Source organism: Bacillus rossius, chromosome 11 (genome assembly GCF_032445375.1).
Source record: "Bacillus rossius redtenbacheri isolate Brsri chromosome 11, Brsri_v3, whole genome shotgun sequence".
Taxonomy (NCBI): Eukaryota; Metazoa; Arthropoda; class Insecta; order Phasmatodea; family Bacillidae; genus Bacillus; species Bacillus rossius.
This window is the reverse complement of record NC_086338.1, coordinates 58749616-58763751: the sequence shown is the minus strand read 5'-3', so window position 1 is coordinate 58763751 and position 14136 is coordinate 58749616. Positions and strand designations below refer to the sequence as shown.

At 42.6% G+C, this 14136-nt stretch overlaps 1 protein-coding gene across 1 annotated transcript in view; it reads left to right on the top strand.

Annotated features, from left to right (window-relative positions):
- Positions 1 to 11128, top strand: part of LOC134537104 (leucine-rich repeat-containing protein 24-like) — a 118476-nt gene extending 107348 nt beyond the window's left edge. The window contains exons 3-4 of the mRNA XM_063377388.1: positions 3158 to 4556; positions 8931 to 11128. Of these exons, the coding sequence (XP_063233458.1) occupies positions 3176 to 4556; positions 8931 to 9598 (2049 nt within the window). The 5' untranslated portion in view covers positions 3158 to 3175 and the 3' untranslated portion in view covers positions 9599 to 11128. The remainder of the gene's footprint in view (positions 1 to 3157; positions 4557 to 8930) is intronic.
- The last annotated feature ends 3008 nt before the right edge of the window (positions 11129 to 14136 follow it).

The following is a 14136-nucleotide window of genomic DNA, read 5'->3' as shown; positions in this document are numbered from 1 at the left end:
TGTCTCATATTTTAAATATTTTTGGCATAGCCTGATTTCTGTGTGTTTGATATTTTTTCTTGTTTGGTTTGTTTTTGAAGTTAAAATGACATACAGTGTAATGGAGAATGTCGAAAACATCATCATATATCGGGTCATAAATGTCGGCAATTAGGGCATTTCTTTATCGTAGGTGCCAGATAATGTTTGGCTGCGGTTGAACGCCCTTGAAACCCAGGCAGTTAGGAGGCAGCGCCAGGCTGAGTACACGGGTGTTTGAGGCAGTGCGCTGGGACGCTTCGCCTGTGTTGGATTATTTAGGCAGCCTCCCTCCCCCATACCTCCCCCACCCCAACTCAGCTAGAGGCTCCCCGACACAGTGCCTTGTCGACTGTTCGATTCCCCTCTCCCCTCCTCATCCTCCGGGTGTGTCGAATGTTTGGACAGCGGCGTTGAAGAATGTGGTCGCCCCGTTCTCTCCCCCCCCCCCCCCCCCCTCTGTAGCACAGCATCCCCCGCCGACTGTCATCTCCATGCCGGTTGAGAGCGAGGGAGGGGGGGTACAGAGCAGCCTCGTCGGGGGAAATGCCATTGAAGGGACAGGGGTCTGGGGCTTGTTGCGTTTGTGTTTCCTAGTCTGTTTGCTCACGGGTGGTGGTGGTGGGGGGAGGAATACCGTCCCGGCAGCTCCCCGCTCGCTATTGGCTCGCGGTCGACCGACTTGATGGACCAATCCGCGACCAACAGCGACCTCTGGCAGGCCCTGGACGACTCGTCCATTTATTATTACACCTGTAATTACAAATAATGAACACCATAGACTTTACAGGGTGAACTATTTGTAGAAGCCAGTTACTATTCAGTTCAACCAACACACTATTTTTTTTTACTCAATTATTTAAAATCCAAATGATAAATTGTAAGGCCTAAAGATTGAGTAACTTTGTTCCCTTGGTATGCAACGATGGATGGGCTCGTTAAACTCCAATGAAATCTTCCAACAATATTGTATGTATTTTTTAATGTAATATTCTTAAAGGGAGGTTAAATCATATTTGAAGCGAGGTTGCATGCATTACCCACCTTTTGAATGACTGCAAATCGTAAATACATTCATGATGAAACCTGTAGTCTACCTGGCGAAAAAAAAATGTATAACAAAAAGTGTGTGTACTTATGTACACGCGTTATAAGTTATACTTTTTAATTTAAGACACTGATTTATTGTAGTAAAAATTTATTAAATAAATACTCATTATTCACAAATAATATTAACATTTGTATAAAATTAATTATTTAATTCAGCAAACTTATCTAGAGAAATTTTTATAATGAAATCACTAAATGTGCAGAATATTTATTCTAATTAATTGTAATTATTTACTAAATAAAAATGCAATAATTTGTAATGAAAATAAATCATACACAAGCGAACATAAACTTATCATAAATACACATTAAAATACACTTTAACACAATTTATATCAATAATATTCACAATAAAGGTTTTTAATTATAAGGACCAGTATTCATTATCAATCACTAAATATCTGAACGCGACTCTCACGTAGTTTCCGCACCCGCCGCTAGAATTCGCTATTGGAGCAGCTACGTCGACTATCGAATCACTCGATTTGCAGAGCGAAACGTTAGACTTTATAATGAAATGTCTCTGATTAAAACGAAAAACTTGAAAAAAATTCTAAACCTCTGCTTGGAATTTATTTTTGACAATGAATTTTATTAAAATACTGCCCACATTGTTAAAATTCATTAAAAAGTTAATAGTTTCCGCACACGTTAGATGACTATAAATGGAGTATTAAAGGATAATTGTACTATTATAAAGTGTGATATTTATTTTATATGCGATTTCATGGAAATTCACTTCCTAAAAACCATAATTAATTTACTATTACCATAAGTAAAAATAAAGGATTTAGGCCTACCTAGTATGAAATAAATAAATCCAATGGTCTGAGCTATTTATTTAATGTAATAGCAATACGGTAAACAAATCAAAAGTAGTTTAAATATATTTGCTTAGACCACAATTTGTATAATCCTGTGATATGTAGTTAAAAAAAATTTATATATTTTTTTTCACTGCTGAGTTTCGATCCACGTTCTTCTAGCTATCTAGCATATTAACCACGCGCTATAACCACTGTGCTAAGATTCCTGAAAGAAATTTGTACGGAGAATATGTATATTAATTGTTACTATGCCAATATCCTTAACTTTGTAAATTTTGATATTACTCTTTACTATGATTATTTTGGTTTGACAAATATAGTCCAGGGTAGTTTCACTGACATAAAAGTTTCATTGGCACATCAAAATGTTTGGTATGTCCTATATGTGATTATATATGGGTTTAAGTTCATACACATAGGTCCACCATCTTCCTGTAAAAATTTCGTTGCATCGTAAAAACTCACTCATCATTTTTTCCGTAACGCGCGCGAAGAAGTGTGACTTCAGTAGTATTGTTTTGAATAGTCGCGTGTGTCATGGAAAGGTGATGAGTGAACTCGGCGGGTGTGATGCTGTGATGACGGGGACTGACTGTGTGTTGGCAGATTATCTGATAGCTTATAAAGAAACTTATTTATGGGTTATATATATATATATTACTTAAAAACTACTCTGGATATAATCTTTTTTTAACGTTTGCAAGAGTAGTAGGTATATTTTAACTATAGTACACAAATTATAATAGACATACACAAGACTATATATGAAGACTGCCATGCCAAAACGTTGTAAGTGCCATTGACTAAAATGTTCAGGAGAAGGAAAAATGTGATTGCACTCGCACTATGGCACTTACAACATTTTGAGATTCACATAATATATTTTGCCACTTGGAGCGCCACAATCGTCACCGATTTTTAACACATGAAAAAGCATGGCACTTACAACCTATTTTTACAGGAATACACAATTCGCCCGGTTTGGCACTTACAACGTTTTGGTACTTACAACGTTTTGGCATGACAGTCTTCAATGTATTATATAATATAATACAGTTTATATCATATAATAGACAGTTGTATTTGAAAGGAAATGTATAAGGAGTATTAAACAAGTGACATCTAAAAAAGGAATATGATGACGGTAAAGCTGTACCCTGGGAACTGGAGTGAGTGAGACGAGAGGAACCGTGTGCTCGCAGGCGGCTGCTGACGGCGCGATGCGAGGCACTCCCCTGCTGCTGCTGCTGCTGCTGGCGTGGAGCCTGCGCGCAGACGACAGCTGGACCAACTGCCCGCCCGCGTGCCGCTGCCACTGGGTGTCGGGCAAGAAGTCCGCCGACTGCGCGGGCGCCGGCCTCAGCGCCGTGCCCGCCTCGCTCAGCGGCGAGATGCAGGCCGTGGACCTGTCGCGCAACCACCTCGCCGTGCTGCCCGCCGACGCCTTCCTCTCCGTCGGCCTCGTCAACGTGCACCGGCTCAAGCTGCGCGCGTGCGGCGTCCGCTCCGTGGACAAGCGCGCCTTCGCCGGCCTCAGCATCCTCACCCTGCTGGACCTGTCGCACAACATGATCGCCGCGCTGCACCCGCTCGTGTTCCGCGAGACGGCGCGCCTCACGGACCTGCACCTCAGCGCCAACCCGCTCAGCAAGCTCGAGGACGGCCTGTTCAGCAACCTGCTGTACCTGCAGACGGTGGAGCTGTCCGACTGCCGCCTCTCGCAGGTCGGCCTCAAGACCTTCCTGAACGTGCCCAAGCTGAAGAACCTGAAGCTGGGCAACAACAACCTGACCGCCTTGAGGCCGGCGGTGTTCGAGCACCTGGGGCGCGGCCTGCTCAGCCTCGAGCTGTACGGCAACCCCTGGCACTGCAACTGCCTGCTGAAGCCCTTCGTGGACTGGGCGCTGGGCAGGAACCTGTACGCGGCTCCCACCAGCTGCTGGGACCCGGCGGCGCTCAGGGGGCGCGCCTGGCCGCAGCTGACCGCGGAGGACCTGGCGTGCCGGCCCCAGGTGGCCGTGTCCGCCCCCCGGGTGGAGACCGCCCCCGGGGGCGAGGCCACGCTGGGCTGCCGCTCCTCCGGCTCGCCGCCCCCGCAGCTGCACTGGGTGTTCCGCTCGCGCGTGCTGGCCGAGGAGCCCGGCAGGTATCTGCTGCGCGCGGCGGACGCTGGCTGGCTCAACCTCACCGTGGTCGGCGCGCGGCCCGACGACGCGGGCGAGTACCTGTGCGTGGCCAAGTCTCCGGGCGGCGTGGACGAGCGCGCCGTGGCGCTGCGGGTCGCAGAGACCACGGGGGTGGTCGCCGCGGGGGGCGGACACGACCCGGGGACCCTGGGGCTCGTCGTGGGGCTGGCCGTGGGGGCGGCGGTCTGCCTGCTGGTCGCGGGGCTCCTGCTGTGCCTGTGCTGCCGCCGGCGCCGGGCCAAGCAGGGCTGCTCCGAGCCGCAGTCGGCGCCGGCCAACCACGGCGCGCTCTCCGCCGCCGACGAGAAGTTCCCGCTGACGGCCGTCAACCCGGTGCAGAAGCCGCCGCGCCGCGTGGAGCAGTCCGACTGCACGGACCCCGAGTGCAGCCTGCTGGACGCCGGCTCCACCTACAGTAGGTCTCCTCCTGTGGGCACCCGAGTCTCAGTCTCGACCAGGGGCGCAACAACAACCTGAAACCTTCAAGTGGGGGCAAACGGGTGGAAAGAAAGTGCTGTGTAATCAATTTTTAGATAATAAAACTGCGTAAATAGCACCATTTTCCACCTTGGAATACAAATTTTTCCCCGGGGGAGGACGCCCCGAAACCCCCCAGCTTCAATAGGGGGGGGGGGGGATCGATGATTCTTTATAAAAAAGGTATATTGCCCCCCCCCCCTTTGGAAATTTAGTTGTTGCGCCCCTGCTGTCAACCGAGTCTTAAACTCAACCACCTGAATCCTTACAGTTTATTTATTGGCTGACGTATTTTTTTTTTATAGTTGCACTGCCTTGTGAATAAATTTCAATTTTAATCCACAGATTTAACAGCCATATTTAGTTACATGTCGTAGAAAATAATACCTAAATATATAATGTACACATGTACAAAAAATAATAAGAAAAGCTTAAAATAGTTCTGCAATTAAAATTTGTCTATCTTTTCTCCATTTTTTTTCTCATTGCAACAAAAATGTAAATGGTTTAATTATTGTGAAGGCCATACGAATTGAGCCAGAGGGAATCAAATCATCCCATCCTGTTTTAAAATGTCCATATTATTTGTTACGCTGTCTTATTTATTGTTTAAGTTGGAAAAGTACATTAGCGTCAACATAAATTAACTTTTTTAAATTTTTTAGTTAGTAAAATTTGGTAAGTGTACAGAAAAATATTCAAAAACAATTGTTTTAAGAATCTGAATGAAGCTTTCACATTTTGTTGAAGTTACTCATAAATATTTTTTTTCCCCCGACTCTGTTACACACTTACTACTCTTTGGCGAAAATATAAGCTCTATGTCAATGTCACTGGGTTTGAATGTAGTCAACGCTATGCATGAGGGTGCCACTTATTGAATTTGAGTTAGTTTTTTTTTTCTTCTCCGATTTAACTTTCATGTCAAGGTCTAACCAGTCCAACAGCTGAAAGAAAACAGATTTTATCACGTTTTTATTAACACTCTTTCTTGTCTGTCTGTCTCTTTTTCTCTGTGTTTGTCTCCCTGTCTGCCATATGCCTGTCTCTCTTTGTCTGTCTCTGTCTCTGTTTGTTTGTTGAGTTCAAATTTTGAAATAGATTTTAAACTAATTTCCCGATGAGCTAGAGACTTGAAACTTTAAAGATAGTTTAGAACTGGATTACAATACACACACAAGACTAAAAAGCAGAATTTTTTTGTAACAAAAATAGATATACCACTTTTTTAAAACGGACTAAAAAGTATAATTAATTTCTCCTTGCCCCATACAGATTTATAACCCCATACAGATTTTCCTGAAAATTTGTGATTGTGAATTTTTAATAGCGATGAAAATACTTGTAATATTAAAAATAAACGTGGGGCGCATGTATATAATTGATGCATTAATAGTTAACCTAAGTTACTAACAAATTTTATTGAACTGCAAAAGATGTGTAACTGTTGTGTTTGTTTTTTCAACCAAAACTACTACCTACACTCCTTACTATTATCTATTGTATACGCACCCTTTTTTTGTTGTTGTTAATATTACCAGTATTTTCATAGGTATTAACAATTGACAATCACAAATTTTCAGGCAATTCTGTATGTGGTTAGAAACCTGCATGGGGTTATAAATCTTCATGGGGTTATAAATCTTCATGGGGTTATAAATCTTCATGGGGATAGAAACCTGCATGGGGTTAGAAATCTGTATTGTATTGTAGGAGAAGTTATTTTATAGTGTTTATTCACTTTTAAAAACTAAGTGTATTAATTTTTTTATTGAAATAAAAATAAATTCTGATCGCATTAAAAATATACTTTGAGGATGTCCACCTAATAGCCGAGAGATTTCTAATTTTCAAATAATAAAATATATTAAAATGTTCCAGTCTCTTTTCTCGTCAATGCACACATATCAGATTTTTCTGAACCGTGAATTATCTAATGATTGTTTTTCTCTAACAACTTGGCCCTATTAGAGTAAATTGAATAGAAATTGATCACTAATAAATAACAAAGTAACTAAAAAATAATTTACGAAACACAAACATGTATTTCGGGTTCGTGAATAAAATAAAAAAAACCTATCCTTCACGCAGTTGCACCAGTATTCAAAGCGTTTGAAAGGACATGGTGTTATAAATAGAACGTACTGACGTACAAAGACTTTTTCAAGGCCCGTGTAATTCGTTTGCGTAGTGTAGGCTGCTCGTTTGAAAGTTTTTTTTTTTAATGACTGCATTTCATTTGGCGAGGCAAGGCAGCGGATCACAGGTGGCGCAGGTGTTCGTGCGAGAGATGTTTTTATGGTCGACCTTCGCACGTGTATCGAATGATCGTTCGCCTTTACGGCTCTGCGCTGCGGAGGTAATACTTTCCCGCTCGGGAGCTAAAGCGGTGACCTAAATTTGTATCACGTATAAAAAAAAGAGAGAAGGGATCATAAAAAGGCAATCCACGTCCATCCCACACTTTTACTTTGGCTAGGACGAGATCACACGGCCTTAATATCATATTCTTGAACAGTTAAGCCTGCCGTGAAATAATTTCTTTTAACATTTAATTTTTTTTGAAGGCGAGTTGAGGGTGAAATTTTAGTTTTAAAAAAAAATGCGCGCGGAACGGAAATTTTTTAACAGGAAGAGTCCATATATGCGCGTATCGTCCAGTTAGAACTCAAGATATACGTTTGCAGCACGTATTTTTTTTAATTTTCAAACATCTAAAAAGTTGTGTATGCAACAATAGAAAAAAAAATAAACTTACAGTAGTATAGAAGTGTATTTTCTGGGACTGGTGGTGGTGGTGGTGGTGGTGGTGGTGGTGGTGGTGGTGGTGGTGGTGGTGGTGGTGGTGGTGCTGGGGTCAATGACCGACCGGCCTCTGACGTTAAGGCGGCCGTTTTCGGTGTCAAATTTCATCGAAATTCCTCAAAAATATCTCGGTTCCGAAAATTCCTAGATATTCCAAAAAATTCCTAGATATTCCAAAATTTCCTACACATCTACAAATTTCCGTATTTCCAGGAAATAATTCCCGTTTTAGGTAAAATTTCCCTAATTTTAGGTAAAATTTCCCTATTTTAGGTCACATTTCCCGTTTGTATGATGCACGCGGCTCGCGGTGTAGTGAGGCGGCAGCAGGCAGCTGACGAGGCCACTCCTGACAGTACTTCCTCCTTGGCGCGGCGTCCACTCGAGCAAAATCCCGCAGATTGCCGCTCGCTAGGCCTCATATCCACGCCGCTTGACGGGAGGCGCCCCGGGCTGGAGGTTGGGCGAGGCCGCGCGGTATTGTCCGACTTGTAATTTAGAGGCGCGCGGGAGGGACGTGGAACTGCGGTGAAGGGTGGCAGGGACACTCATTGTGGGCGCGCGCTGCCAGTTGTTGCCGAGTTCACCGCGCCTTGACGTATTGTTCGCCCTCTGGCAGTCGCGTTGTTCCCGGCAGCGCGCGCAGTTATCACATTCCCACCGCCGCGAGTGCCTTTCAGCCGAGTTCCAGAACATTGCTGTGAGAGACTGTAGGTACCCAACGTAAATGTGGAGTTCACAAACATAAAAAAAGAACTCATTTTTTTCCCTACGTATTCCCCAATCACAAATATTGTTTTTATGGAGAATTGTTTTTACCGTGTTACGTACAACGAGGACTAGGATTGCCGCTTAAAACTGGCTTTATTTAATTCAAATTCCATGCAAGGGAGCGAGTGCAGGTCAGGTTTCAAACACAACCTTGGTTTACGAGTCCTTAAGTCGGTTGCCAGATAATTAGAAACCTACTTGCTTCACATTCAATTTGAAAAGAAAAAAAATGTATTTGGTTCAAAGTTTATTTCATCATAACCAAGTAGCGAATAAACCCGCACCTTTGTTTTCTGGGTTCTAGCAAAGTTCGTATCAGTTTATTCTCAACCGATGCTATCTCGTTATGAGTAGAGACCTGCAAAATTCGCGGATTCATTCGGTGATAGGCTAGAATTCAGACACATATACCTCTTAGATAATTTTTATATTGGATTACTGTTCATCTGGACGAATCTCAACCAGTTATAAACCCTCAACCAAAGAAGGATCGAATCAGAAAAAAAAACAAGTTGAGACCGACTCACAAGTCGGCAGCCAATGAATTTGCGTTATTTGGCCCAGTGTGCAGGGGTATGTGCAGTCTATCCTGAAGGCCATCGAAACCGCGAAATTTTGCAGGTCTCTAGTTATGAGGATACGACCCCAGAGCCTCGGAAACTGCAGAAGCAAAAGCCAGTAACGAGTGATGCATGTGTGCGGTGTGAGTGTCTGACGGCGCGGTTCTCTGCTCCAGAGCCCAGCAGCGTGACGGACAGCGACGACCGCCTGGAGGGCCGCTCCGTGGACTCGCTCTACTCGTACCGCGGCGCCCCGCACGACGGCATGGACGCCTACCCGCCCGACCTGCTCGCCTTCGGGGGCGGCCAGGCGTCGCCCGCCGCCAGCTCCGCCTCCACCGCCCCCGACAGCTCGCGCCTGCCGCCCCAGAGCCCCGCGCAGCAGCTGCCACCGCACCTGCTGTTCGGCACGCTGCCCTACTCGCGCTCGCAGTCGCCCTTCTCGCCGCGCCACCACCAGGGCTACGTGACGATCCCGCGGCGGCCGCGCGTGCCGAGCTGGGGCAGCGCGCACGACGGCCTGGGCCTCAGGCTGGAGCCCGTGTACGACAACCTGGGCCCGCGCACCACCGCCGACGGCAGCTCCGTGCTGTCGCTGAACGCCCTGGGCAGCCCCGCCGAGTCCACGCCTCTGCGCTGTCCGCCCATCGAGGAGCAGCCCTCCGCGTCGCCCGGCGACTGGGCCCGCGCGCCGCCAGAGGGCGCCAGCCTCAGGAAGAGGCCCCAGGAGCGGCCGCCCCAGAAGATCCCCCCCAGGCCGCCGCCCAAGCCCAGGAAGCTGGCCGTCGAGGTCCCCCCAGGTCCCCTGTTCGAGGACGAGGGCGAGGACGGCACCGAGGTCTAGGCCCGTCGGCCCGTTCTCTTTCGAGGACCAGTCCCCGGGTCGCAATGCCTTTCTTGCAGTCCCCATCGTCTTCTTACTTTCAACACGGGTGCAAGACGTCTTGGTACGGCCGATATCTGGTGTCTCGGTGCTTTGAAGGATCGAAACTACTGCAGGATGTCGGAGATGGTCATTCTTTGCTTGCATCTGCTCGCTACTTGGGTGCTTTCAAGGACAAAAACCTTTTAAAGTGCAGAAATTTTGGGCGTGAACGAATTTTTCTGGCCATACCTGGTATCTCGGTGCTTTTAAGGATCGAAACAACTGCACAATGTCGGAGATGGTCATTCCTTGCTTGCATCTGCTCGCTACTTGGGTGCTTTCAAGGACTAAAACTTTTTTTAGTGCAGAAAATTTTGGGCATGATCAAGTTTTGCTGGCCATATCTGGAACCTTGGTGCTTTTGAAGACAAATATCTAGTGCAGGTTAGTTTGTGGTGATCATTGTTGTTGGTATCTTGGTTGCTCTGAAAAACAGAAATCATGTAGCAGGAAGTCTGTGGTGATCATTCTTTTAGTATCTTGGGGCTCTTTAAACATCAACACTCCTGTATAGGTAGCTATGAACAATCATTTTTGGATAAAAATCAGTAGATGTTTCCAAGACCAACATCCCAATGCAGAAAGTCAAGTTTATTCAAGTCTTTACTATCGGAGTCCTCACCATCTTGGTGGGTTCAAGGACAAGAACCTTAGCGCAGAGGCCATGGATAATTATTTCTGTCTCTCAGCTTTCTATAGGTTAGTGTTCTCAAAGACCAACACTTCAGTTGTGTATAAAGTTTTATACCATCATTTATGGACTACGATCCACTGTAACTTGGTGCTTTTAATAATCAACATTCCAATGCAGCAATACTAAGGCCAAACACTTGGTTCACAATCCCAGGTCTAGCTTGGTGCTTTCAAAGACAAATTTCCAGTGCAAGAAAAAAGTTTTATATTGTGACAGGGTAAATGAACCTTTTAGTGGACATGACTTGATGCAGTTAGTGCGTGTGGTGCTGTATCGTGTTGAAACATTTGTGCCTTTTTCAAACATTGAACTTTTATAGCTTCACACATTTATTAAAATTTTAAATAGGTATGTGACGTTACTTTTGTTACTGGTAAGTTACAATCTATTGACTTTGAACATGGAACAATGTTTTATATGAATTTTTTTTGTCTCATAGTTAAAAGATTGTTGTATACACTAAGAAGGTATTCGTTGTAGAGCCTTTATTACACTTGACTGTAGCAAACTGGTTAGTAACATTCCTGGTATTCATTATTGTGCTCTGAGACTTACAAGTAAGCAAATATTTCAAAATATTTTGAGGAAACTTAAATGTTAATCAAGCATATGATTTTTACATATTGTTAAATATTTCACCTAAGGTATTTATTTTTGTATGCCTCATTTAGCATTATGGCAAAATGTAAGTTTCGTTTTTGTGAAATGAACCTTTTTATTATAACTGTAAAATAAACTAATTGTCTATTTTAAAACCTGAATACTTTCAATTTTGTTCCGTTGTATTTTTCCTCTTATAAGTACGCTTTAGAGTTCTAATTTAGTATATATTAAATTTTAATGTAATGTTTATTTGAACTGAAAATTTTATTTGATACGACTAAATGTGCTACGTGGTATTAGGTACTTTTAAGCCCATAGTATTATTTTTTGTTTAAAAACACTTAAATAGCTTATGGACAGCAAAACTCTGAACACGTAATTAATCATTGTTATTGTAAAATACACTTTTTATTACTGCTGGGATTATATTATATAACCAGAAGCATTTATTTCCCTCTTTATGTGCTACCTAGTAGTGTAAGTACAGTAAATTTATATTTCCAAATCCTAGTGTCAATCATTTTGCAAGTAAAAACAGGATGTATGTATTTGAAAATTGAATTAGTTTTTAACAATCACCAAACAATAATATTTTACTTTCCACAAAGTTGAATTTTTATTCAACATTTTCGTACAGAAGTGATACTCTCAAATGTTGCAGCTATATAGATATTTTTGGCAGTAATAAAAAAGTATGTAATTTTCAAGAACGATCTATGATGATATAAAAATGGGTCTCTGGCGGAATGAATGGATGTGGGTGGAGTAAATGGGATCATCTCGAGAAAACCCGCCTTAGGAAACGTCCGCCGTGCGTTTCCCACTTGCGAAAAACCCGGCATCGAACCATAACCGTCTTGTTGAGACGCAATTGTCTTGCCACTCAACCCCCACGGTCCTTAGAGGTGAAGCGGCGTCTGTTGCACTGCACATTGTGATCCTTGATTCCCCCGCACTTCTACAGTGCGTTCCAAGCAGTCTTGAGGTCGCTTGGGGATTCTCTACAAGTCGTCTCTATCCGTTAATATTAGAATAGTTTTGTCAGTTGTAACAAGGAAGTAGCAGGCTTTGTTTAAGTTGAATTAGGTGTATTCGTAAACTGGTGATGGTTGTCAAAAAATGTACACTATATGTTCGGTTTAGCTAGATTGCACTGTAGTTGGACGTATACTATAAGTAAGGCAATGGAAAGCGTCAAAGGTTTAGAATATTTTTGGAAAAACTTTTCCAGACATTTTGGACATTATGGAAGTTACTACCTTAAATATAGGTAAATATATTATCAACGCACCCATGATATTTATCCATATATATGTTTAAAGAAAACGACTTATGGATATGAAATGTACCATATCTGGGTGGTAGCTGTCCTATTATATTTTCACAAACATGTTCATGAACGTTACAAAAAGTTGTTAATATTTAAAATTGTTGAGAGAGCAATAGAAAAGTCAAATTTGTGATTTATGTGAACATATTGGTAGAAAACCTTCCGTAAATATTTTCTTACTATATTTATATATTTTTTTCCCTTCAGAACATAGCTTCTGTGGATAGTGACACATTCTTGCAACTCCGCCTGTAACTTTTTTTTTTTTAGTAAAAATAGCCTGTGTTTATCTTTGGGTAAAATGGGAGTGAAATGACATAGTGCTTTAAACCCCTCTCACCCCTTCCCCCATAACTGCATCTCATAGCCGAGACGCCCACAGATGGAGCGTTGGCTAAATGTCGTACTTTTTACCACCCCCCCCCCCCTCTCACCCACTCTGTGTGGAGTCTGTTCGCCCACGTAAACACTACGCCCATGCGACTCGACCATTCACTTCTCTCCAGTGCTTTCCTAGGGATAAAGCCCAGGCAAATCAATTACCCGCCCACCCCCTAACCCCCTCCCTCTGAAGCAACTACTCCACCCCCCCCCCCTTCACCCTCCCACCACTCTAGCACTCGAGTTAAACAAAACTTGCTACTAGCTCTCCCGTTCCCCTGGGTATAATACCAAGTCACTTGCAGACATTCCCACGCTCTGTCAGGCTCGTTTTCACACTCCCACTATGTGTTCTCATTTTCATGCCATAATTATTTAGCCTGTACAGTGTGTTCAGATGTTCCATTTTATATATATATACATACATACATACATACACACAGCTACATACAAACACATTGGATTTTGTTACTTGTATCAAATTGGTTTTTCTTGTCTTGCCATTTTGAGAAAAATCAAGCAAATATTTACCATACTAATTTTTGTTTATCTAATTATGTCTCACTAATTCGTGAGAAGTTACATTTCCTGGGTTTGCACAGCTCGGTAACACATACTAAATTTGCTTCTATAATATAATTTTTGTAACGTTTCTTTACGGAAACCTGTAATGTATGTACGTAAACCAAAACAAAAATTGGAGGACGAAGCCAAGCCTTTTTATGAATCAAAGGGCTAATAGACAATATCTTGGTTTTGACAGTTATGCCATTTTCAAAATTTGGCTTCGTTAAAGCTTAATATATACTTCAATGAAATGTAATAACTAATAAGTTATGTCTACAAATGAGTCATTGGCATTTTTTATGGAATTAATTTTTGAGAATGACTACGGATGTAACTATACTGTCAGTAAACAAAATTGTATGGCCATCGATGTAATCCTTCGCGTTTTTTCTCACCTTAACAAAGGCCAATTTTTAATAGTTTAATTTTAAAAAAAGGTTAAGGTTATAGTTAAAATATTTTAAAATTATTATTGCGTCTTTCTGTTCATAACTTTGTTGGGTTTTTTCTTTCGGGATACCTTTGTTCAGAATTATATATTTTTTTAAAACAGCAAGCAAGTTTAGTTTTACAATAATTAACAGTTTTTTATGCAAAAATAGTAATTATTAAGTCAATTCTTTTGATGGCTGAATCCACCTTAGAACTACTACAAGATATCATTTTATATTTATATATATATATATATATATATATATAATATATATTTATATATATAAAGAACTACAGTTGACCCTCGCAAGTGTCATAATCGACTTTCATTAAGGGGCGATTGTAACAATATACATGAGTAAAAATTTTAATACGAAAAAGTGGTGTCAATATGAAAAACACTAACTCTGAGTTGCTGGAAAGCGGGAAGGAATGTTGCTTCGATGGTGG